This window comes from Cynoglossus semilaevis, chromosome 5 (genome assembly GCF_000523025.1).
Source record: "Cynoglossus semilaevis isolate Cse_v1.0 chromosome 5, Cse_v1.0, whole genome shotgun sequence".
NCBI lineage: Eukaryota > Metazoa > Chordata > Actinopteri > Pleuronectiformes > Cynoglossidae > Cynoglossus > Cynoglossus semilaevis.
Window position 1 is genome coordinate 10,355,968 of NC_024311.1, and position 23,451 is coordinate 10,379,418.

A 23,451-nucleotide genomic window follows, 5' to 3' on the forward strand; every position below is an offset into this window, starting at 1 on the left:
CAGCACCTTCATATTGCCATTAATCACAGCCTCAGGTAAACAGTCACCAGGTGATGCTGTCCTTGTTGTAGGTCTCCCCTGGTGCAATGATGGTGTCTTTGTCATAGCAGGGACAAGAACCCTTGGACACACACACACCGGCGTCGTTCAAGTACATGCCCACATCGCAGCCGCAGCCGTCCACCGTGGGGTGGTTGACCATGCAGGAGTAGTCGGTCTGACTCAGAGAGCGGCAGGTTCTCATGCAGGTGGTCATGTTGTAGCTGTACACCTGTGTCACTTCTGGACAATTGGTGTATTTACCTGAGAGGAAAAAGAGATGGAAATGTAGTCTTTGTGGACTGTCCTTTATCTGAAGGTTATCTGTTAGCTTAGCTGAAATGTTTTAAGTTTTCTTTTGTTATATTTGTGTATTTGACTATTCAAAAACAACTTCAAACAACTTAGTCTTATTGATATTTCTTATGCCAATTCATTCATTGCACTGTTAGATATTGTCACCTCCATGTTCACAGTCTCTCAGCCAGACACAGACTTAACTTTCTGCTGCTCCACTCACCGCAGATGCTGTTCCTCCAGCCATCCAGGGCGATTCCTGCAGCGGAACATTCGTAGGCGTACGAGGAGATGGCGGCACACATGCAGTCCTCACTCAGGTCACAGCTGCACGTGTCATACATGCAGTTCTGTTGGAGAGAGGCAGACAGGAAGGAGGCGCTGTGAGCAAGTGAAAACCGAACTCAACTCCTCTTCCCCTCCACACTCTGGGGTCTGTGGGGTCTGTGGGGTCTGTGGGACCCGTGCGACTCCTCACTAGGTTTGTGGGTGCAGACTCACCTCTATGTAGCCGGTGGGACTGATGACGGGGTGGCATGGAGCAAACATTCCATAGGGGTCTCCCATTTTGTTGCACCAATAACTGGCGTAGCTCTCTGTGATATGGGAAACAAAAGAAAAGCTTTTGTCGTCAAAGTAAAGTCGGTGAGTGGTAGGATTGATTTACGGTGTCAAGGGAAACACCGTACCTTTGTTGATGCCCTGGCTGCAGGGGTGTTCGAAGCGAGTGGTGATGTCAGGGCAAGTGGCTAAGGTTTTCAACGTGTTGACAAAGGCAGCTGCAGTTCCTTCAGTCAGGCCACTGGAGACCTTGAAGTCATCACTCATGATGTCATTGAAGTTTCCACACAGGCCTGAATGATAGAGATTGTTGTTACTGTAGAGACTGAATGATGGGTCAAAGGTCAACCACACACTGTAATACAGAAAACTGACCAGATGTGGTGCCCCTGAGAGCAGGTTTAGCCTTGATGGAGAGCTGCATCTTAGGTGACGTCTGGATCATTAGCTGTAAGCCAACTTTGGTGTCCATGACCAGGTAGAAGGACGATGGTTTGAAGGCACTGACCTCCGCTGTAGACGTAGACGACAAAACATATGAGAATTATTCACTAAGAATTGACTCGGTACTGGTACTCTAGGTTTGGCCCTCAGTGAATGCTAATGTACCTGTGAAAAGTGGAAGCTGTGACTGGATCTGGTTGATGAAGATCTGTCTGTCCCCCAGAACTTTGATCACCTGGACATTTTTACAGAAGACATTTTCCAGTGTTGTCAGTCATAACACCAACATTTTTAAGGCAACATGGGTTGAATCGAAATAAATAAGTCACATTTTTAAAAAAAAGTTCTTGTGAGAAATGTTCTTATAATTGACATAAAATGAGTGACTAATAAATTTAAATTTTTCAGCCAAGAAGAAAAACAAACACGACTGAAGATTAGACTGAAAAACCTCTACTTTAATCTCACAGATTAAAATAACTGTGTGAAATGACGTTGTCAAAGTGAAGGTGTAAAAAAGACTAATGTACCACAGAGTTGTTGTAGAGAGACAGAGTCACAGATTTGAGGCAGGTGCTGCTGTCAGTCAGAGAACATTTGTGAAGTTCCACCAGAACAGTGAAGAGTGAGTTGGACGTCTGTAGGAAATAAAAGACAAAGACAATATTATATTATTTTAATTAATTATGCAATCGACACCACGGGATACCCTAAAGGTAAAAAAGTTTAATTTTAACAATGTATTTTGATACAATCTTGTGATATCACAACACAATAATTATAAATAATATTCTTTTCAATATATATTTATATATATAACATTTTAATATTGTAAGTCATGATATAAATATAACAGTACAATAGTAAAGTATTCAATACACATGTTATAATATATGATAAATTAATTACTTTACAAAACAATACGATATAGAATTTGATTAAATACAGTCAAATAATAAAAAATACGACTTGACTCAGTACTACGTACTGCACAATTTACAGTGATCAGTATTATATGTGACAGTATTCCTTGTGTTTATGCACAATAGGAATTCATTATCATAACATACAAGCTCTTATAATATACATAATATGTAATACTGTGATTTATATATGATGTACTACGGTACAATACGCAACATAATGGCATCGTGGGTGATGACACCACCTACCTGTGTCATGACGTAAGTGCAGTCCCCGTGGAAGGTGTAGGCTTTTTCATCAAAGGTGTTGACGTGGGCTCCGCCTCCAATAGAGCAACTTCCTGGACAGTTTTCCTCAACACATGACCACTGGCCACTCTGACACTCACTGAGAGAACACACACACACACACACAGGATTTACCTAAAGTGTTGTCACATTCTTTCAGATACTCGGGCTAAAAGGTGTTGCTAAGACTAGCGAAGCTAAAGGTGTCACCAAGGTTACTAATAGAGTTGTTTGGCTGAAATGTCCTGCCCATAATTCGGCTGATGCTAGTTGCCCTGCTAATGTTAAGGTTAAAATGCCCCACTGATATTTATTTAAAAAACGGTGTGCTTCTTCACCCGCTGAGGTTGTTTGTGTGTTCTGGTTGAGGCGTCTTTCAGACAGTGGTGCTCAAACCTGGGTTTGTGTAACACTGATGTACGTAGCTCTGGCTCCCTCTGGTGGTACATAGATGACCCTGATTACTTTTGGGATTAGCTATGCCACTTAGCTGTTATATAAGGCAGTCACTGTGTAGAGTTAGCTACTGTTTGTACTAAAGTAAATAAAGGTGAAGGTCTGTGCTGCTGTGTTTTACTGCTGGTCTGACTGCAGGTGTCTACAGGTGCAGAGTCACTGGTCCAGGTCCTCACCAGGTTCTGCAGTTGACAGTGTAGGTTTCTCCAGGTTGGTACACTTGGTTGTTATGTTTACACGCACACTGATCCTGTGCAATGCAACCGGTGTCTGTGATATCATCGTATACGGTTCCTGTGGAGCAGACCACATGTCAGACTGGTGCTCTGGGGGTCGTCACAGTGTTTCACCTACAACAGGCTGAGCCCTGGTAAAGATGATCTGTTTAGTTGAGTTTCCTCTGTGTTGTTACCAGCAGGGCAGCCGCAGGCGTCGTGGCAGTGGTTGTCACAGGTCAGACTGGCCTGGGGCGTGGTGCAGCTGTCAGGACAAGCACTGCTGCAGTCCAAGTAGACCAGGTTGGATGGACACTCCACGTCTAGGAGGAACGACATGAAACTCATGTTGAAATGAGGCCGTGAGCGGTGGAGGAAGTGCGAGAATTCAAATCAGAGAACGTACTGCAGAAGTCTGGATTCCTCCACTGCTGAGGTTGGCCGCCGCCGTGGATACACTGTCTGGAATATTCTGACATGGTTTGACACAGAATCTCGTTGCTGTCGTTGACTGCATTGCACATGTCAGACATGCAGATGTGACTGAAGGAAGTGACGTTCACCACATCTAAACAGTCAGCGAACGCCACACTGTTTAAGAACCCTTCACAGAATGTCTGCAGACATGGACATGAAACACACACGTGGACAAAGAGGAGAGTGAGAGTTCGTCGTCACACGGTAAGACAGCGTTTTCCACAATTATATTTGAAAGTTAACAAAGTAAAACAAAACAAAAGGTTAGAAGAGTCCAAATGGTTAAACAGAACAAAAAGGACAGAGAAAAAAATAAAATGGAAACAGAGCAAAAACAAACCAAGCCAATTATGTCACAACTGTGATAAACCAAGAACTAAAGAAGAATTAAGTCAACAAAGGAAACGAGAGAGCAGAGACAACGACGTGGCCCAAAAATGACAGCCAACAACATCAGTTTTGAGTTTTTCTGAATGTATCACGTGGCTGTGGTGTTTTTGGGGGTGTACAGCCCCGTGTGTCAGGCCCGAAGTCTCAGCCCACAGACAAACGTGTTTTTTAGGTTTTTATCTTTTACAGTAGGTCACACGTCTCTACCTGGTTCCCACACTCCACCACTTCCTGTATGTCCGGCTCCTCACAGTACTGGGTGGGGTCGTTGATTTTGTAGTTCTGGGCGAAGGCCGACAGCGTCAGACTGATCCCTGAAACACAGCAGTACTTTACAAATGTAATTTTCTGTAATTTAACTTTTTTTAGTTAAATTTTAGTTTAGTAGGCGATTATTAACACACATTCAGCAAGCTACCCCCACCCCCTCTTATTACAACTTCAATCGTCCCGTCAACGTTTTCCTTTAGTGTCAAGTCTGTTTGGCTCATACACAGTGTGAAAATTTCCCTCACTCCCAGAGTAAACCAAAAACTACTACGTACATATAAAATATATATAAAATACTTAAAATACTCCTTCAGTGAGAGGGAAAGAACTTTACTAGACATAGCCTTTGCACCTAAAAAAATATAAATACAAATATTTACATATATTCACAGTACATACACACACACACACAGACTTCTTACCATCGACTACAAAGTCACTGGACACACCATCAAAGTTTCCACACAGCCCACAGACCTGGTTCTTGTACTTCTCGTCGATTTCAATCTAAGGAAAAGACACACTCAGAATCAGCATCCAGCTCCAGATTTATGGACCACACACCCAGAAATCATGGCCCACATTCTAATGGACTACATCAAAAGTGTCATTGATTTGAATGGAATCAAAACTATTTCCTTTGGTCACTGCTCAGTGTTGCAACAGCATTAAAGTCCCTGCTGTTTAATTGTTGGTTTATGTTGTTTGATGGTAAATGTTTATTCTTTATTCTGGGTTCCACGGTCACGCCCAAGTTAAACAGCTGCCTCTTTGTACTGGGGTTAATGAGCTGAGCCGACCTTCAGCTTTTACTGCTGCTGCTGTAATCTGCACTAACTTAGTCACCTACTGAGTCACTGATTTAGTCACCCTCTAGGGCAGTAACTTAGTCACCTACTGGGTCACTGATTTAGTCACCCTCTAGGGCAGTAACTTAGTCACCTACTGAGTCACTGATTTTGTCACCCTCGAGGGCGGTAACTTAGTCACCTACTGGCCCACTGATTTAGTCACCCTCTAGAGCAGTAACTTAGTCACCTACTGGGTCACTGATTTAGTCACCCTCTAGGGCAGTAACTTAGTCACCTACTGAGTCACTGAGTTAGTCACCCTCTAGGGCACTAACTTAGTCACCTACTTATTAACCTGTGTGCACAGCAAGTAGGAATATAAAAAAAAATCATCAAGGATATACTGTAAGGACTCATTTTTAACCAGGAAGAACATTTATCTAGTTTTAGGTATTTTTTTATGTAACTCAGATTGCTGGTTAACTGTTTGACTAGTCTGTGTCTAGACTAAGTTTGCAAACAAATTTATATTTGCTTTCATTTAAATTTGCTGATTGTTTTTTTTTTCTTTTGGTGAATTTCAAGGGGGGGTGGCTTGAAATTATTAGCTAATTTTGTTACCTTTGTACAGATATTCCAGCTAATGTAAAGTAAAATAACAATGTTGAAGGTAAGCTAACCCTAAACCAATCAAATAAAAGCTCTTACGTCCAGAGAGTCGTCCAGGTTCCAGATGGCAATGATCCCCATTTTGGATTCTACAGTGATACTGGACTGTGTCCCCCTCAGTGACACGCCGTAGGTGATGTGTGGCAGAGTCACCCTACATGGGGACAAGAGCAAACTCCATGAGAAGAAAGGGAAGAGGTAAGAGCAACAACAATCTGCTCATCCGAAGGATATCAAATTGTCCAAATGTTTATTTTTTGCAACGTAGAAATGCGAAAACACATTTTTACTCCAGCGTCGTGAAATTGAATGGAAAAATAACCACATCGTCTGCAAACATCTGCAGGCAAATTAAGCTTTTCAGTTAATTTAAAAAACTGCTTTTTCATGCTTTTTCATGTTCTTACGGAATTCCGTTGACACTCTGACCGTCTCTATTGATCTCCACAACGGTTCCATCGATCTTCATGATGATTTTGTCGATGGTGGGGATGTCGTCCACAACTTTGCGTTGCATTTGGATGTTGAAATTTTCTTCCAAAGCGTTGCACTGCATGGCCATGACGTGGTTACAGGTGGAGGGCAGCTGGTAGAAGTGTCCATCAAATGTCTTCATGTGATAGTGCCCCCAGGTGGTGCACACATGGTCGAGGTGAGACTCTGCAAAAGCAAAAGAGTCAGCGAGAAATTAATTCATCTTACGGCAAAAACAAAAGGTACGGCCACATTTATGCTAGTTAGAAATGTTCGGTACCATTGGTAAAGAGAAAAGTTAGTTAAAAACGGTCCAAAGGTTAGCCAAAAGAAGAGCGGAGAGGCTGGAGAAAACTTTTTTTTCTCCAGCGAAAGCCAAATGCATGGCCAAAGATTTGAACTTTTGGACTAAAAACTTTAAAAATTTATATTGCTCAGTGATTACAAAAAAGTTGGTCAAAGTTGGTAAGAAAACTGGTTTGGCTGGAAAATGCCAAAAATGCTTATAACCATTTCCTTTGTTTTAAACAAAAATATTTTATGGCCAATTCTTGGTTCTCTGATTGGCCGCTCCCTCGCCGCTCAGATCCTACGATTTGAATTCAGTATTTTTTAATGGAACGGTTCCTAGTTTCTCAGAAGATCTAGAACCAGATAACTACCAACTAACGTGAATTATGGCAACAAAAAAAAAAACGTAACAAAACGTTCACAAATCTCGTTTACCAATGAAATCGTTTTTTTTTTTATTGACCGTACATCTGTCATGGAAAACTACAGTACATGTCATCAACATATATAAACTCTTCTGCTCTATCATGAATTTCCCACTACATTATATATTATAACGTATTGTATTTTGTTGTGAAATATAATTCATTTCAATATATCGGTCCATCAATACTTAAAAATCGTATAATTTTTAAGCTACCAAATTATTTGTCTACAGGTGAAATAAAATATTAATGTTTTTAACAATGTTAAATATTTTATGTATAAATACTTTTTACTTTTTACTTTAGAAACTTTTTACTGTAAAATTTTACAAACATTTACTGTCGCACAAAGAAAGAATGTGTCCAGATTTTAAACCCTCTCAAACGGATTTAAAAATTCTGTAAATAACAAGAAATGCCAAATTCAGACCACATCTCTACACATTATTTTATCATGTAGTATATTTCATCGTCATATATATAAAATCTCTATTTTTTTCCCAGTATGACATCTGTCATGGTTGCGTCCGACTGACCTGAGTGAGCGCCGACCAGCAGCGTCAGGAAAAAGAACCAGAAGGTATTCTGGATTCTTGAAGTCCCCATGTTGGTCCAGAGGACTGGAGCAGTTTGGGAGGACAGAGCTGGAGCACAGCAGACTTTATAACCCCTTCCACCTGTCCTAAGCATCCAGGTGGAGCTACGTCGTCTTGGTGATGGAGGTGGTGGAGGAGGGAGGATCCGGCAGCTCCTCATCTTTGACATACGTCTTTGGCCGTACAGGAGGTTCCACTGTTTGTTTTCTCAGCAAACATTCTGTGGCTTCCATCGCTGCCACTCCAGTTTCTCTCTGTTCATCAGAGGAGAAAGTTCACCAGCCCTGTGATGACTAACTTCCAAAGTGAACATATTTAGCAGGGCTTGAATGTAAATTCAACCATTTTCAGCACTAACAATTATTTGAATTCTTTCCGTTGTGTCTGTCAGAAGACGATAAGAAGATTGGTTCAAACAGAGGCTGAGTTCTGGTTCTGTCCTCTTTAAACCATGACAGTCTGAACATTATACCAGTTTTTTACAGTTAACTTAACCCAAAACATCATTCAGGTGCAGCACAACATGAACCAGCTTCTTATTGGACACCTGTACGTGCTTCAGAGTCACCTGGTGCTGTTTCAGACCTCTGGATCTCCACCTCTGTCTCTGATGTCAAATATAGCCACTAACTAGCATTTTGTTGTTTTTAAAAAAAAAAAGATAAACGTAGCACTGTGTCGTCAGCGTAAGAAGCAGTGGTCAGAAGCCAGTTGGAGTGTAGTGGAGTATTCACTGGTGTTCTGCCCAGTATTTGTGGCCTCTGGTTTGGCCTTCCTGGTACTCGTCTCTCTCTCTGTTCTGGTCCACTGTAACAGTTGTTGTTCAGACTGGTTTGAATGGGTTGGGGTAACATCCTGGGGGGTTCACCAGGTTCACTACACAAACCTTCACACCTGTAGTCAAGTAAAAACCATTAGCCTAATGTTTGTGGACTGTGGACTTGTGCTCGTCTTGCTGTAAGGCAAGAGCACCTACCACTTCACCACTAAGGGGAGGTTGTGCAAGAAAATATATGTGTTATATTAAAGACCCACAGCGTGTTCAGGAGTACCAGTTGTTAGTACCAGTGGGGTCGTTGTGTTTTTTTTACTCAGTGGTCGTCACATGGTGTTGGCATGGGATGTTTTGACAGTATTTTCAGCCCCATCTACAGGTGAAATCATCACTGTGACAAATCAAACTTTAGTCACACAAAAGCTTCATCTTGGTGTAAACATTGAAAATACTCCAGTGCCATAGTACACATAGTGGTCACAGTACATGCTCTGAGTGTATGTTCTGTTTCTCTTTGTTTTCTTTTCCCAACTACATTTCATTTATTCTCGTTGATGAGGTTGGTGCTGAAGAAAGATTTGTCGTCGATCTGAAACTCTTCAACATTCGGTCGAATTTAAAAGTTAGGTTTGTTGCAGTAACGTTAGGAAAAATCTAACGTGTACTTCAGGAGCCGATGGTGATACTGACAAATTCAGTCTCATCTATCAGTATTGACTAGCTCTTGACTATTTTTACATCACAAAGTCAGATAATAAATAATATCATCGACATAATTCTGTTTTAAAAGAAGAAGAAGTCCGTGGGACGGTGACGGGCTGTTTAATTCAGTGGTTCACTGCAGCAGCAGCAACAACCAAAACAACAGAGGCAGTGATGTGGCACCGACTCAACAAACCTTCAAATAACAGGGTTAATTAATATGGAGACTGTAGGTAGAGAAGACAGAAGGGGGCGTCGGTGAACCACTCTCTCTTTAAAGACCTTTAAGAAAATCAATGTTTCTGATCGTAGCGACGCAGAAACTGTTGTTCTACTGTTGTTCTAGTGACAGAAGAAGAAAAGAACAGGGGACGGTTTTATAGTTATTGCACAGTTGTTGCATCTACTGCATGCTGTTGCATGTACATCCACCAGTCATTTGCCCCCCCCTAGCAATTAGACTAGACAAAATAATTTTTAATTTGTTGTTCTGCTCTTTGGAGGCGGAGCCTGTGACAAAACAGTCTCTGATGATTGATGCAGAGTGGCACTGTTCAAGATGGCCAGCAGTGTGCACACACACATATACTGTATGTATATATATATACACAAACACTGCTTCCTCCACCAGCACTTACATGAAAATTTGTAGCTTTAAATTACTTTTTGTCACAAACAAAGCCAGCGATAAAAACATTATAGCAGCCACTTATAGACACGAAAGATACTGTAGTAAAATACTATAGTATCCATTGAAGGCTAGTACTGATAGTACTTCTTATACGAGAATCCTTTAAAGTGTAGCACCAAGTCCCCAGGTTGACAACGGATGTTTTCTTGAATCTATTTCCTGTCACCATCAAGTCTCGTTGTTGCAATTAAACCACACATACACACACACACTCATAGAAAAGTAAGGGGAAAAACAAACAGATGTTTGAGACATGATATTGACCGTGGGACAACTGTGGCTCATGGTTCCCTGCGTGGACACACCGTGGTCCACGCCCGTCACTCCATCAGCTCAGTGCAGATCATAGTTGGGGTGTGAACACAACCCTGTGTTGCTCTAAGGAGGAGAGGCTGTTTGTTTGGCTGGTGTTGATGACTCGGCAGTCTGGCTCCAGGATGTGGATCCTGTCAGGATCTGTTTTCACAGAGCCTCTGTGTTTGTGAGTGCGTTTTCGTAATGTGCCGTACGTAGACTAAATGAATGATGATGTCATCACTCTGGGGGTGGGTGGGTTAGGGTCAGCAGTCGACCAACGTATCGACCTTGGCATTTTGAGCCGAGACTAGCCCACTGGGGAGAGGGCTTTGGCTGTGATTGGTCCAACCCCCAATTGTCTTTTAACCCCCTCCTTTGGCCCCTCACCACGTGAGGGCTGCAGGGTTATACATCATGACCCAGCTAATTGCATTGAAATAAGGGGCCGGCCCACAATCACCAGTGTGGCCCAGTGAGCTCGATGGACAGTACTCAACAGAGATGAAGAGCAGTGTGAGGGGACCAGGGTCATGGGTCATTCATGATAGTTGAGGAGGCTAGAGTATGTGGTTCTACTGGGGCTCAAACCCATAACCTTCTGGGTGTAAGGCAGGTGTGATAGCCGCTACACTATAAACATAAACAGTAGAATCTGAGTTAGAGATGAACGTGTTGAGATCTTCACTGGGGGTGACCAGGATGGACAGGAGATGGAGTCAGAGAAGGTGGGGTGGAGATGGTTTAGCTCTGAGCTGAGGAGAGACAGTGGAGGTGTTGGAGGTGAAGAGACCGGAGAAAGAGGACATGGAGCTGGAGGGTGGGATGGAGGCAGATGGTCCACTGTGGTGAACATCTGATGGATCAGAGTTTTCCTGTATCTAGCTTCTATTTTTTACCTTTGGTTTGAGAGGGTGATGTCCTGTAGATGAAATATTCATTAGTTTAACACAGATTCAGTCAGAGGGTCAGTGTAGATGAAAACAGAAGTTTCTAAAACTGGTCGGCACTGAAACAACAGAAGTGTCTGTTTTTTTGGAAGATGGAAATTGTCATTTTAATTCACCAGATCAGTCTCAGCTGAGGCTGTGAGAAAATATCAGTCACTGATGTGTCACCAGATTTCCTTTCCTGATACTGTATCAATCTCCTCCATCAGTGTATTGATTTATTATCACCAATTCCCAGTCAAATATTCCTGGTGTTGGTTCATTGTCTTTTTCTTTTCTTTCTTCTCTCGTGATTTAATTATTCACCTGGTTTTGGGCAAACATTTTTTACCAGTTAAAGTTGTTGGTTCGAGTTCATGTGGTTTTTTTTCCAGTTGCTCCAAAAACATGACAAATTGTTCACTCTAAATTCACACTAACAGGTGTGAATGTGAGTGTGAATGGCTGAATTCCTGAAAGGGGAGATCTGGGCCTTTGGTCTGACATTTCCCAGTCCTCGATCAGTTTTGACACAGTGCCTTTGAGCAAGGCGGTGCCACACGGATTCACAGGATGAAGGGTGGAGAGTACAGCTATTCATTGTCGGTAAACAAGGATATTTACTTTTATTCAACATTTGTCTTACTCATAGGTACGTCAAACAGTCAATTATCTTCATTTCTCTGATTTAAGGACGCGAGTTACGAGAAGAGACGCAGAAGACGCCATCATCAGAGGTAGAAGGAAGTGATGCTTGGGTGTACTGCCCCCACCTGGGTTGTCTCCACGTGGTTCCTGTCACTTCTGATAATTTGAATGGTTTACGTTGTTGGACGCTTTCAGGCCATCAGGAGACATTTAGTGTCTTGCTTTAGCATCCTGATAGTAAAGAACTACCGTCACAAGTTCATTTTTATGCAAGAGGAAAAAGAGGGGTCAAAATTGCTACAGGATTTCATAATGTTGACCAGAAGGTCAAATGATTTTCAACCACTGGGTGGCAGCACATTAGTATGCTGTGAGAGATCCCCACATGTCCTGTGGAAAATTGGTCTGAAAACAATTTTTTATTTGCTGCAAATAATGTCTTAATTCCCCTGTGTCACAATGGCAGGCACAACAATTAAGTACTATTCCAGTAGGTGGCAGCAGAGCTGTCATTTCTGCCAGAGAAGACACATCTGATGATGTGTCTTCTCTATGAAGATGAAGCAACCTTCAGGTGGAGTGAGATCAAAAACCTTTAGTTTGGTTAAAGATGCATTTTTTCTCTGATTATTGAAATGGTTCTACATCTGTCTTGGAACTTTTTGACTTACCTTCATATATGCTAATCTATGTACAGCAGTGTTCAAATGATTGTTTATACAGTACAGAATGATAACTGGGTGTTTGATTTGACGCACAGGGCGAACAATTACAGGAGAGTAAATAAATAAAGGTTGACGTGTGACTGTTATGTAGCAACAGCAGCTACGGTAAATATAAACATGAAAACAGAGCCCCCTACTGGCCACCATTGCTGAGGTTTATTTTCTAACTATGTACTACTGGACCTATGTACTATCACTGTCAACTGTAGAAACTAGTACTGGGGACTAGGGATATTAGTAAGTACTATGTGAGCAACCACCGCCACCAGAATTTGTAAAAGTATACTTGTAAAAGTATTTGAAAGTATTTAAAACTTTCAAATACATAAGTATTTGAAAGTTACAGATACATAAGTATTTGAAAGTGCATTCCCAACCAAGGTGTAGTATCATAATGACAACATTACTACTATACTAAAATATCTTTTTCCACCTCAGTACCAGTGACAAAGGACAGTAGTAATTTGTCCCTTCTTACTGATAGGAACTAGGTGTGCTTCCGCTGCAGATACTGGTGACAGGACTACTGGGAACTATCTTCGTGGGAACCAAAGACAGGAACTAGAGACAGAACCTGGTGTGTACTCCCAGCTCCCTGAGCCAGGACCTGAAAACCACTGAAAACCTGCAGTAACTTAGGGAGAAGGAATGAAACTAATGTCAAGGTGAAACACTATTGAATGACATCAGCTTTAGCTTGTTTAGATTTTTTCATTAATAAATTAATGATTTGTGCTGGAATGAAAAAAATCCACTGAACTTTCCCGTAAAGTTTGCTCAAATATTTGTACGCGTCAAACATGTTTGCGGTTTTATTAAGGTTAGCGATGTTTGAACGGACATGAAAGGTGTGAACTGGGCGTTTGTGTTTGTGTGAAGGTGTGTCTTTATCTAAACACAACCTGCAATTGAAACCCTCCTGATTCAGCTGTTTGGAGCAGCCATCAGGGCTACCATGATGGAGCAGCCATCAGGGCTAGCATGATGGAGCAGCCATTGGCACCAGTCCAACACTGCCCTCGGCTGGTCTTTTACATTATTGCTGTTCCTGCAATCCCATACAGTATGATTGGAGGTTTAAGAATGATTTAGGCCAGTAGTTTTAAAACAAAAATACGTACGTGAGTGGTACTTGGACTCCCTCTAGTGGTATGTGATTAGATTTTATATATTTCCACCTGTTTTATAAATGTTTGTGTGTTGGATTTCAATTGCTTTGTACCCTGTTCATCTCCCACAAAGTGGAATGGAACCCAAAACCACTTCCTACCACTGTGCCACTCTAGCTCCTATTGCTAGTTATCGGTACTATCCCTAAGGGTGGTGTTGGTTGCTGATGACTGGAGAGTTGGGTGTATGACACACATGGTCATCTGATTAATGTCTTCTTCTTGGTACTATCATTTCCTGGTACTATGGTTATCGTCACTGACAGGATCTGAACTTGATTAAAATGTCTGAGGGAAGAATCTCAAATATCTGCTGGCTCGTTGATTTCCTGCTAAAGAAAACCTTCTTTCCTGATGAAAAGTATTCTGGTCTTATGGGACGACCTTTGACAGACCAACAGTACCAGGGTCATTGAACTGCTGCCAATGAATCTTTGACAAAGATGAACGAGTCCATGTGAACTGGATATAAAGTGGTTGATGGATGGATGGATGGAGGATTGGTGTTTATGGAATACTGTGCTGTTTCCTTTGGTGTCAGCCAATCATCTGCCTCTGTCTTTCCAAATCTCCTGCAGTGACACCGACCGTTATCGTATCTACACTCTGTCACTGTGTCTTCTCTCTGCTCTTTAAACCGTACGTCTCCTACTGTATGTGCAGAAAGCTAAAACTTGAAAATAAAAAACAGACCAATAGAAACCAGGATCAGAACAGGAACCAGTGAGAAGACCAGACACCTGCTGCAGCTGGGAGAACAAGTCTGCTCTTTCTCCTCAAACAACATCTTTATGTTCCTGTAGAGGCAGAGGACGACAGCGGCCTCCACAAACCGATGCGTGTCCAGCAGCATGTGCACCACTTTGTTGCCGTACTCGCTCTCCAGCTCATCTACCATGTCCTTGGACAGCGGCCAGGCCTCGTCGTTGTCTGGCAGGTGTCCCTCTACGAAGCTAAGTCCCCTCATGGTGCGGTTGGCCAGACGTTTGATGTGGAAGGTGGTTTCTTCTTTGGACAGGCGTCTGAGTGCGTCCGTCCTCTGGAGGACAAAGTAGACTGTGTTGCTGACGAACAGAAGGGCCTGCATCTCTGGCATGTCCATGTATGTGTCCTCCATCAGCTCCATGTTCTGTCTTGATCTACTGTGGATAAACGGACAAACAAACAAACAAACCCAGGGCTGGTTCAGGTGTTGTGTTGTTTTGGGGAGGACGTTAGCGTCATCGCATCAGTCGTTAGATTTGTTGTTGACATCACTGTGTGAATAAATTGTGGCTACGTTTGGTAATGGGAACTAACTTATACCTCATGTCTCAAACATGTCACATCAAAGTAGATAAAAGGAACAGGTGACATCATACTGTACAGACAGTATAGTAGGTGAACTGGTTTATTTTCATCACACCATTAAACTATCAATATCACTATTTTATCTTTTTTTCATTCTTTCTGCACTGATGACCTGATGTTTCAGAACCTTTGTTTGGTGTGGCTGCAGTTCCTCGTCCTACCACTACACTACCTTGTCTCCTTCCTCTATTCAAGTGGTCTCCGGCACCGGTCCGTGGGTCAATTGGTACTGGGCCGCATAGAAATAATGCATAACTTACGTTATTTCTGTTTTATTTATTATCTGATTCTGAACAACGTTTTATTTTGAAAAATGACCAGATTCCCTCTGTCACATCTGTCTATGACCGGGGTGCCCAATGAGTAGATCGGGATCTACCAGTAGATCTCAAAGGTAGTGCGGATAGATCCTGAGCAATTACATTTAAAGAAACAAAAAAATTAAAAATGATAGATTTAACTATATTTTAGGATGCTAATCACAAGGGCTAAAGTAAGGATTCATAGAATATACATAGAAGTATTTTTCAATGTAGGTAGATCACTTTACCCCGGTCATTTGTAGTACCTCCCAAGCCAAAAAAGTGTGGACACCCCTGGTCTATGACATTTAATACATGTCAAGACGCTTGACTCATTTCTGGTCTGGTCTTGTCGGTTGGGGACCGCTGGTCCCCGCCTGACAGAGGTATGGACATGGACAAACACATGGACACGCAACCATGCAATATGGGTGTTACGTGTTGTGTATAATTACAGTACATGGAAACCGTTGTAGGATCCTGCTGCATACTCCTATACAGTAGATGGCGGTACAGAAACTTCACGAGCGTTTCCGTCCGCCATTTTTATATAAGAGGAAGTGACCGGCGCTCCATTCGTAGACAGAGGCAGCTTATGCAGCGTGTGTTTATGCTGCAGCTACTTATTAACATTAAAAAATAAAATTGTCGTGATGGTGAAGTTAACAGCCGAGATGATTGAGCAGGCTGCTCAGTTCACCAACCCGGTCAGAGACAGAGAACTGGATTTAAGAGGTAACTGTATATGTGTATTCTCTTCCCGCCGCGTTCCTTTTAGCAATAACATTAGCATGTAATGGCTAACAAAACCTCGAGTCCAGCTTCATGTGAACGCCTTATTCTGAGGCTATCATTGTTTAAACAAACACCTGACCAGGTGTAGCCACAGTTTCTGTATCATCCAGACTCTGGCGTGTATGTGCGTTATAACTAATGTACGAATTTAACGACGCGTTGTCGTTTCAAATCACGACATTTCCCTGCTTTACGTTAGGGGTAATGCTAGTTTATACCTGTTTATACCTGTAATTTTAGTTATCCAGATCATCATATTGGTCTCAAAATCAGTTTTAAAAGTCGGCAACATGACTCATCACAAGTAAATTGAAGACGTTTCGCCTCTCTGAGTCCAGTTGCTTACTTTTAAAACTGCTTTGAGAGTAAGACTAGTTCAATCAATGTACTGCGCTGTGCGCGGTCATGCGACTGCTCTCTATCAATGACAGTGATGTATAAAGTTGAAGGGGTTTTGGGTAAGGTTCGTTTCCTACAAAACATTATTATTTTCACATCAAAATAAAACAACTAGATCTAGAAACTGAAGTTTATTGCAAACTCACAGGAGGTACTGAATGAACAGAAGCATCTTCACAGCCGCACTTCAAACAGCTGTTACGGCCACAAAGATTTATTTTTGGCTCATCATAACAAATTACATTCACTCATTCCTTCTCTGTTGCAGCAGACCTGTATCATTTTCACCGTCTGTTGTAATAATTATGTTAGAAAGAACTAAAAATATTAACTCTTCACTCCACTGAGGCTGCTACTTATTTGTAAAGACAAAACACTGTCCTCGCTTTTTATTGTCACAGGTTATAAAATCCCAGTTCTGGAAAATCTTGGAGCAACTCTGGACCAGTTTGACACCATTGACCTTTCTGATAATGAAGTCAGAAAACTGGATGGCTTTCCGTTGCTGAAAAGACTAAAAACACTTTTAGTGAACAACAACAAGATTTGGTAAGTCCCAGTTAAAACGTACAACATTTTCTTAGCTCAACATGTTTTATACAGTGCTCAGCTTGGAAAACTACAAGATGTTACAGGTCGGGCATTCAAGCCTCAGGACAGGCTGTCAGATTTCACAGAGCGGTTTCTGTTTGAGTGAACCTGACGACACAGTGTTTCTCCAGTCGTATAGGTGAGAGTCTGGAACAGTGTCTGCCAAATCTCAAAGAACTGGTTCTCACAAACAACAACATCCAGGACCTGGTGAGTACATGTTTGGTTCTTCACTTTCTCCACTGTATATTTCCTCACTGATGTGGTTTTTGATTCAATGTGTGTATAGGGAGACCTGGATCCTCTGGCTTCAGTGAAGACACTCAGTCTCCTCAGGTGAGATTTTTTGAGTGACTGATCCTAGAACTGTCTTACCTTGTGCTGAATTTTATCCTAAAGTTGTTTCTAAAACGTGTTCTCAGCCTTTTGAGGAATCCTGTGACCAACAAGAAACATTACAGGCTGTATGTCATCAACAAAATCCCCCAGGTCCGGGTTCTGGATTTCCAGAAGGTAAAGCTAAAGGTAGGTTCAACACAGCAGCTCCATTGATAACAAACCAAAAAATGTTCCTAAAACTTTCTGTTGTTGGTTATTTTCATTGTGGTACAAAATATTGAGGACGAGCCAAATGATCTGAACTTTTCCTCCTCCAGTCACACAGGCACTTACATTTTTCTCTTTTTTTAAGCCCTTTGTCTGTTCTGATCGTATATCACTATTGAAAATGTTGGTATCTTGACAACACTACCTTCATATCACCAAAAAAAAAAAGAAAAGTTGTGAGACAAAGTTAATCAAAGTCTCACCTGTTGAACTTCAGTCTTTGATCTCCAGGTGAGATGATGTCACAGAAACTCATGAGCAGAGCCACATTATCAGATTCTGATGTTTATTATCTTTTGTTTGTGTGTGAGTGTGTCTTCTGCTGCCGGGCCACCGCCTCCCCTCTCCCCCTCTCTGCATTTCATTCACTTTAACCGTGTGATATCATCATAGGAACGTCAGGAGGCGGAGAAAATGTTCAAAGGCAAACGAGGTGTTCAACTCGCAAAGGATATTGCCAAGCGAACGAAAACGTAAGACAAACGTCCAGGTCAGACAGCAGCTCCTCAGCCTCTGGATCCGGCTGCTTAAAGAACAGTGGCATAAATACTGATCACATGTCATTTTCTGTTCCTCACGGTGACATCACCAAAGTAACCTTAACACCGATGCTGTGAAAACACACCTTCAGGTTTTAACAAGGCCTGTAGTTGTCCCTGAGTTTTTAAACTGCAGTCAGATGTGATATTCCAGACATGTGTAATCAAACCTGCAGCCTGGAGCTGCTGAGGACTGCTGTCTCCGTGGATGCACCATCAGAATATTTGACCTAAGAAAAGAAACTACACTTGACTGTCACTGCACTGGTTCAAAGGTCAGAGAAGCCCCCCTGCTGTGTCCACACTGCTAACTTGTGTCTTTTCTTCCAGATTCACACCAGGGGCCGCTGCACAGCTTGAGAAGAAGAGGGCGGGGCCCTCACAGGCAGACGTGGAAGCTGTCAAGGTTCAGCTGATTTATCTAATGTTGTGGCTTTGACTTTGGCTCTACCCACTTGGAATAAACCAAAAATATAAACAAAGACCTGATGACGTTTTCAATCCTCGCTGCAGATTGATTGATTTGACGTTGTTCTTCTGCTTCAGAACGCCATCGCCAATGCATCGTCTCTGGCAGAGGTGGAGAGGTTGAAGGGGATGCTGCAGGCTGGTCAGATCCCAGGGCGAGATCTTAGATCAGGTCAGTGACACCGAGCTCTGCTCCTCACTCACACGATTAAAATTAAATTTAAGAATTAAAAACTTTGTTTTTATTTCTTATTCATACTGTGTATACATGTTTACCACAGGGTCCTGAGGGCAAGGCATTAAAATAATTGGTTGATGTTTGTGTGAAAACCTGATTCCTCACTTATAATTTTACATATTGATTTATTTTAATTATAGTTAGGCAAAACCAACTAGTTCAGAAGGTTGTTGTGAAATAGCTGTAAAATCAAAGGAGGAGAGAATTAAACCTGTTATTAACATTGTTGAATTAACTTTAATAGCTGTAAAATCAGAGGAGGAGAGTTATTATTATTATTATTACTTGTTATTAACATTGTTGAATTAACTTTAAAAATGGTTGTTAAACCCTATTATTTCTTTATTAGCTAAAACAATGTCCCCTTTGATTCCCTGGTGGTTGAAAACTACACCAAGAAAAGGCAGTGGAAATGTTTTACAAAATAAAAGCATAAAGTACATGAGAAGTAGTAGAAGTAGTTTGCTAAAAAACTAAAAAAGCCATATGATTATAAATTATGCTGCTAAAATTAGCATAAGTGAAAATGTGGTAAAATCAGCTTCATCACACACACACACACCCAGTGTTTTGAAGTAGTAAAATACTATAGAAAAATGGTATAGTTGCTTTTTTGAGGATTTTATAATTTGCCACAGAAAATAAGTGTATTTGTTTGTACACTCAGGTGCAGCGAGCATGGTGGAGGAAGAGGAAGAGGAGGAGGAGGAGAGTGAACAGATGGAGACACAGATGGGTGGAGCTCCTGATCTGGACATGAACGTTGAGAATCAAGACATGGATGAGGAACCTCATGTCAACGGTTCCTAAACGCCTCCAAACAAAGTCCAGTTTCTGTTAGTTTTTATGTAATATGTTTAAAATACTTTAAGCAGCGTTGTTTTTTTAATATTGTAAAATGTCTTTCATTAAACAAATTTTGTTGATTTTTGGAAATCTGACTTACATCTGTTTACTGCTTACTACTACTTAGTAGACTATACTCAGTCTGCAGCTCCATCTGTGTTTGATTTATAGTTAAAATAACTTTTTACAACTTTTTTTTTTTTTTTTTAAGGACCAGATATTTCAGGTTCTGGGTTCCATATACGGTGATGGTGGGTGATGATGAGTGGTTAAACCAAACAATGGTTCAGGGATTTTTCTGAATCAGCTGGAGTCGCTCCAGTCATATTCTTGACACCTGTTTTTACTCAACGCCGAAATGTTTCAATGGCAACGCAGCGTGTCACTAACTTGTACGTCAGTCCGTCCTGAGCAACACCACAGCCCCCCTGTAGGGGGCGGGAGTATCTCTGTAAAGCGGTTTAGTCAAACATCAGTGAAGAAGAGTCATCAAATATAAAAGAGCCACGTCTGCAGACGACAGCGGACATTAGAAAAATAATAACCGGTTAACTGAGCAGATGAGCTGTTAGCCGACTGTTCACCGGAAATCCAGAGTAAGAGCGAGTCAATCATGGACAAAGTAGGGGTCGGTGACGGTGGAGGAAATTACCGAGTGGAACAACCGCCTCCCCATAACCAGGACCTGAGTACGCTGGGCATGATGGGTAAGTCGGGTTGACGTGAGGACAGCAGCACCTTGTTTATAAACTTGTTTACCACTTGTGTCTGCGATTCAACCTGTTTACCGCTGAATTAGCTGACTGGTAACTATTGTAAACCATGTCAACAACAACAACAACAACCCGAGTTAGCTTGTTAGCTGTTAATTAGCTTCCTAGCATTAACTTAGCTTTAGCGCTAGCTGTCAAAAGAATTTATGAAAGCTTGGATGACACCTGTGTGATCAAAGTGATATAGGCTGGTAAATAAAAATACCTAAATACAGAGCGAGTTTTAAATGATAAAAACAAAAAGGCCACAGATTAAATATTTGCTTCATGAATACAGTTGAACGGTCAGCAGTAAATACGACTTGTACTGCAGGAGGAAAACGAAGTGCTTTGTTTTGCTTTTGTAACATTTTTTAAAGAATATTGTGACAATATTTTACCTATTTCCTCGGAATAGTATTTAGACACGGACATATGAAAGTATCTGAATGTCCTCCTTCTGTGACCCACAGCAGGAGAGTTTCTGTCCCAGTACGGATGGTACCTGCTGCTGGTGTGTGTCTTGGTCTACCTGCTCATCCAGCACCTGAACCGAAGAAGCTCCAGCAGGAGCCACAGCAGTGACACAGCAACGCCTGAAGGTGAGGTGCAGCAGTAGACTGTTTCATCTGTTGATGAGGATGCTGCTAACAGGAAGTGAAGTCAAGTTCATTTCCTCAGTGCTGTTTGTCTGTTAATCTGTTTACTCTGCCATGTTGACAACGTCACTGATTATAACAAGTACATTTTTAACTTCCAAAATCTGATACAACACACTGGGATCAACGCATAGGCTTTTATGTCAAATGTTTCTTATTCTAATTGTTAATGTAAGAGATTAAGTATGTTTCAACCAAGACTCGAAGACTTGAGTTAGACTTTTGTTTTTGTTCAGTTTTGTCAAGTGGATAAGCATTTTTCAGCAGTGATCATTTTCCTAAGGGCTGGCCTCTGATCCAGTTTGTATGGCACCACATTATTACATCACTTTTACTGTAAAAATGTCATTGTCCATAGAGTTGAAGCAAATCTATCTCAAATATGCACAGTTGAGGGTTTAAAGTCCTTAAGAATTAAGATTTGTTTGTGTGTGTTTGTGTGTGAAGATGCTGTCGTAGTGAAACAACGACATGAAGCCATGGAGGCGGCTCGAAGGAGGATGCAGGAGGAGCTGGATGCCAGGGCGTCTGCTTTTATAGAGAAACAGAAACAGGTGCAGTGAAAATGAAGCTAAAATGTAACTTTGACATCCCTTGAACGTGTTGTTTTCATCATTGAAACTCATTCCAGTTTCTGTCTTTGTTCTGTGCGGTTGTCCTCTGTTACCCACCAACAGCAGCATCTATCTGTTTCTGTCTGGACTCATGTTCCATCTGTAGTCACCGTGGTGTGTTTTTCTTTATGACAGCAAGTGGAGGAGAAAAGGAAGCAGAAAATTGAGATCTGGGAGAGCGTTCAACAAGGAAAAAGCTACAAAGGATCTGCCAAACTTTCTCAGGTCAGTTTCTGCTGGACTCTTCAGAAGATCTTACTTGAAAACTAAAAACACTGGGTTTCCCGTGGTTCTGCTGTAATCGTCGCCACTGCCTTTTTTGCGTTTTCTTTCCTCTGTTGTATGTTTAGTCTTTTTCTTTCTGCAGTAATTACATAAACATCAGTTAAATGGACATGCATAAAAAACTTAGACACTGACTAATAACTAGAAGCAGTCTGATAACTAGTTTTAACCACAGTCTGTCTCTCTTTCTCTCTCTCTCTCTCACTCTCTCTCACACACACACACACACCAATGTGACAGTGTTTGTCACTGTATGATCTGACAAGTGTCTGTCTCCACAGACTGGTGAACAGTCGAACCCAACGCCAACTGTTCTGAAATCAAAGACCGACAAGAAGCCCCTCCGTGGCACTGGTACGTAAAAGTCAAAGATGACTCTTCTTACTGAAAAGTTTAGAAATGTCAAAGTCTGTCATGGTGATGTTATCAGATTTAAGAATCTATCCTGACTGTCAATGCCTTAGTATTCTCTACATGTCACAAAATATATAACCGATTAACTAAACTCAACCCTGGCCGAACGATGAAGGTCACTTCTGTCACCACTAGAGGTCGGCAGAGGACCACGTTTCCACATTTTGACTTTAGTCAGTGAAAAACCTCAGTTGGAGGTACGCCAGGGACAGAAACTTTTCTGATGAAAAATATTTCTGCACCCGAGACTGTTCATATATGTGAAACAGCGCCCCCACTTCTCGTTCTCTCATGTCTGTCTTTTTCAGACTATAACCCCCTGAGTGGCAATGGAGGAGGCACCTGCACCTGGAGACCTGGCCGTAGGGGGCCTTCTTCAGGGGGATGAGGTTAAAGTAGGTCAGAGTTGTCAGGTCTGTGTGACCTATGACCTCTGACATGTTTATTGCACACAGGACTGAGTGAAACAAGCTGACAATGTCATCAAACACATATTTTGATTTTCTTTCTTGTTTTCGACTCTCTGCCTCTCACTCTACACTGGTGAAATGTTTCCTCATCTAACGATGACTGGCGCCTCTGCTGGTGAATCCACGCATTGAAAGCTTGTAATGAAGCCGTTCCTGTCAATGGTTTGTAACCAGCGGGTCTGGCTGATGTATTTCACAGTCTGTGTGCTACCTGAACATATTTGATTACGTTTTAAAGTCAGCTGTCCAGAGGTGGCGCTGCACAGCACTGGGTGTCTATACAACAGGAATGGACGTTACAAATAGAAGCCTCCAGTCAATGATACAGTAAATCTGTAGCTTTTGTTACACTGCCCCCTATAGATACAGGGATGAATTGAAGAGTTTCGAGTCTTGACGTTTGAAATGTTTGATTTTCCAGGACCACTCCTGTTGTATATCAACCCTGTTGTATATCAACCTTAGACACAGCCACTCAGATTATAAATATATATTTTATTTGTCATCAATGAAGGGAAATGTAGGTTTATTATCATACATGTTTGTAAACAATAAAATCAATAAAAACATTTACTTAATTTCTT

General features: G+C 41.6%; 2 protein-coding genes across 2 annotated transcripts in view; one reads left to right on the forward strand and one right to left on the reverse strand.

Moving 5' to 3' along the window:
- LOC103379036 (mucin-5AC) overlaps positions 1–15,663 on the reverse strand; it is a 31,275-nt gene extending 15,612 nt beyond the window's left edge. Inside the window, exons 1-16 of the mRNA XM_025055866.1 lie at positions 7,547–15,663; positions 6,228–6,480; positions 5,860–5,974; positions 4,783–4,867; positions 4,298–4,404; positions 3,630–3,840; positions 3,421–3,546; positions 3,185–3,302; positions 2,514–2,652; positions 1,872–1,979; positions 1,507–1,576; positions 1,273–1,410; positions 1,026–1,190; positions 838–932; positions 560–686; positions 48–303 (exon numbers count right to left, since the gene is read on the reverse strand). Coding sequence (XP_024911634.1) covers positions 48–303; positions 560–686; positions 838–932; positions 1,026–1,190; positions 1,273–1,410; positions 1,507–1,576; positions 1,872–1,979; positions 2,514–2,652; positions 3,185–3,302; positions 3,421–3,546; positions 3,630–3,840; positions 4,298–4,404; positions 4,783–4,867; positions 5,860–5,974; positions 6,228–6,480; positions 7,547–7,775 — 2,342 coding nt within the window. The 5' untranslated portion in view covers positions 7,776–15,663. The remainder of the gene's footprint in view (positions 1–47; positions 304–559; positions 687–837; positions 933–1,025; positions 1,191–1,272; positions 1,411–1,506; positions 1,577–1,871; positions 1,980–2,513; positions 2,653–3,184; positions 3,303–3,420; positions 3,547–3,629; positions 3,841–4,297; positions 4,405–4,782; positions 4,868–5,859; positions 5,975–6,227; positions 6,481–7,546) is intronic.
- An 80-nt stretch (positions 15,664–15,743) lies between these two features.
- Positions 15,744–23,451, forward strand: snrpa1 (small nuclear ribonucleoprotein polypeptide A'). The gene is made up of 15 exons (XM_025055867.1): positions 15,744–15,926; positions 16,787–16,934; positions 17,108–17,186; positions 17,266–17,312; positions 17,399–17,501; positions 17,976–18,055; positions 18,452–18,527; positions 18,668–18,761; positions 19,495–19,634; positions 20,230–20,380; positions 20,899–21,027; positions 21,532–21,638; positions 21,834–21,923; positions 22,265–22,337; positions 22,706–23,451. Exons 1-15 carry the CDS (start codon positions 15,845–15,847, stop codon positions 22,783–22,785), a joined length of 1,479 nt encoding a protein of 492 aa, XP_024911635.1. The 5' UTR covers positions 15,744–15,844; the 3' UTR covers positions 22,786–23,451.

What these genes read in the sequence shown, in the direction of transcription:
- snrpa1 (XM_025055867.1), top strand. Translation starts at nt 15,845, where the DNA reads ATGGTGAAGTTAACAGCCGAGATGATTGAGCAGGCTGCTCAGTTCACC. An exon ending in TCCAGAAGGTAAAGCTAAAG is followed by an intron (nt 17,502 to 17,975) that starts GTAGGTTCAACA and finishes ATATCATCATAG; the next exon opens with GAACGTCAGGAGGCGGAGAA. An exon ending in GAGTACGCTGGGCATGATGG is followed by an intron (nt 20,381 to 20,898) that starts GTAAGTCGGGTT and finishes TGTGACCCACAG; the next exon opens with CAGGAGAGTTTCTGTCCCAG.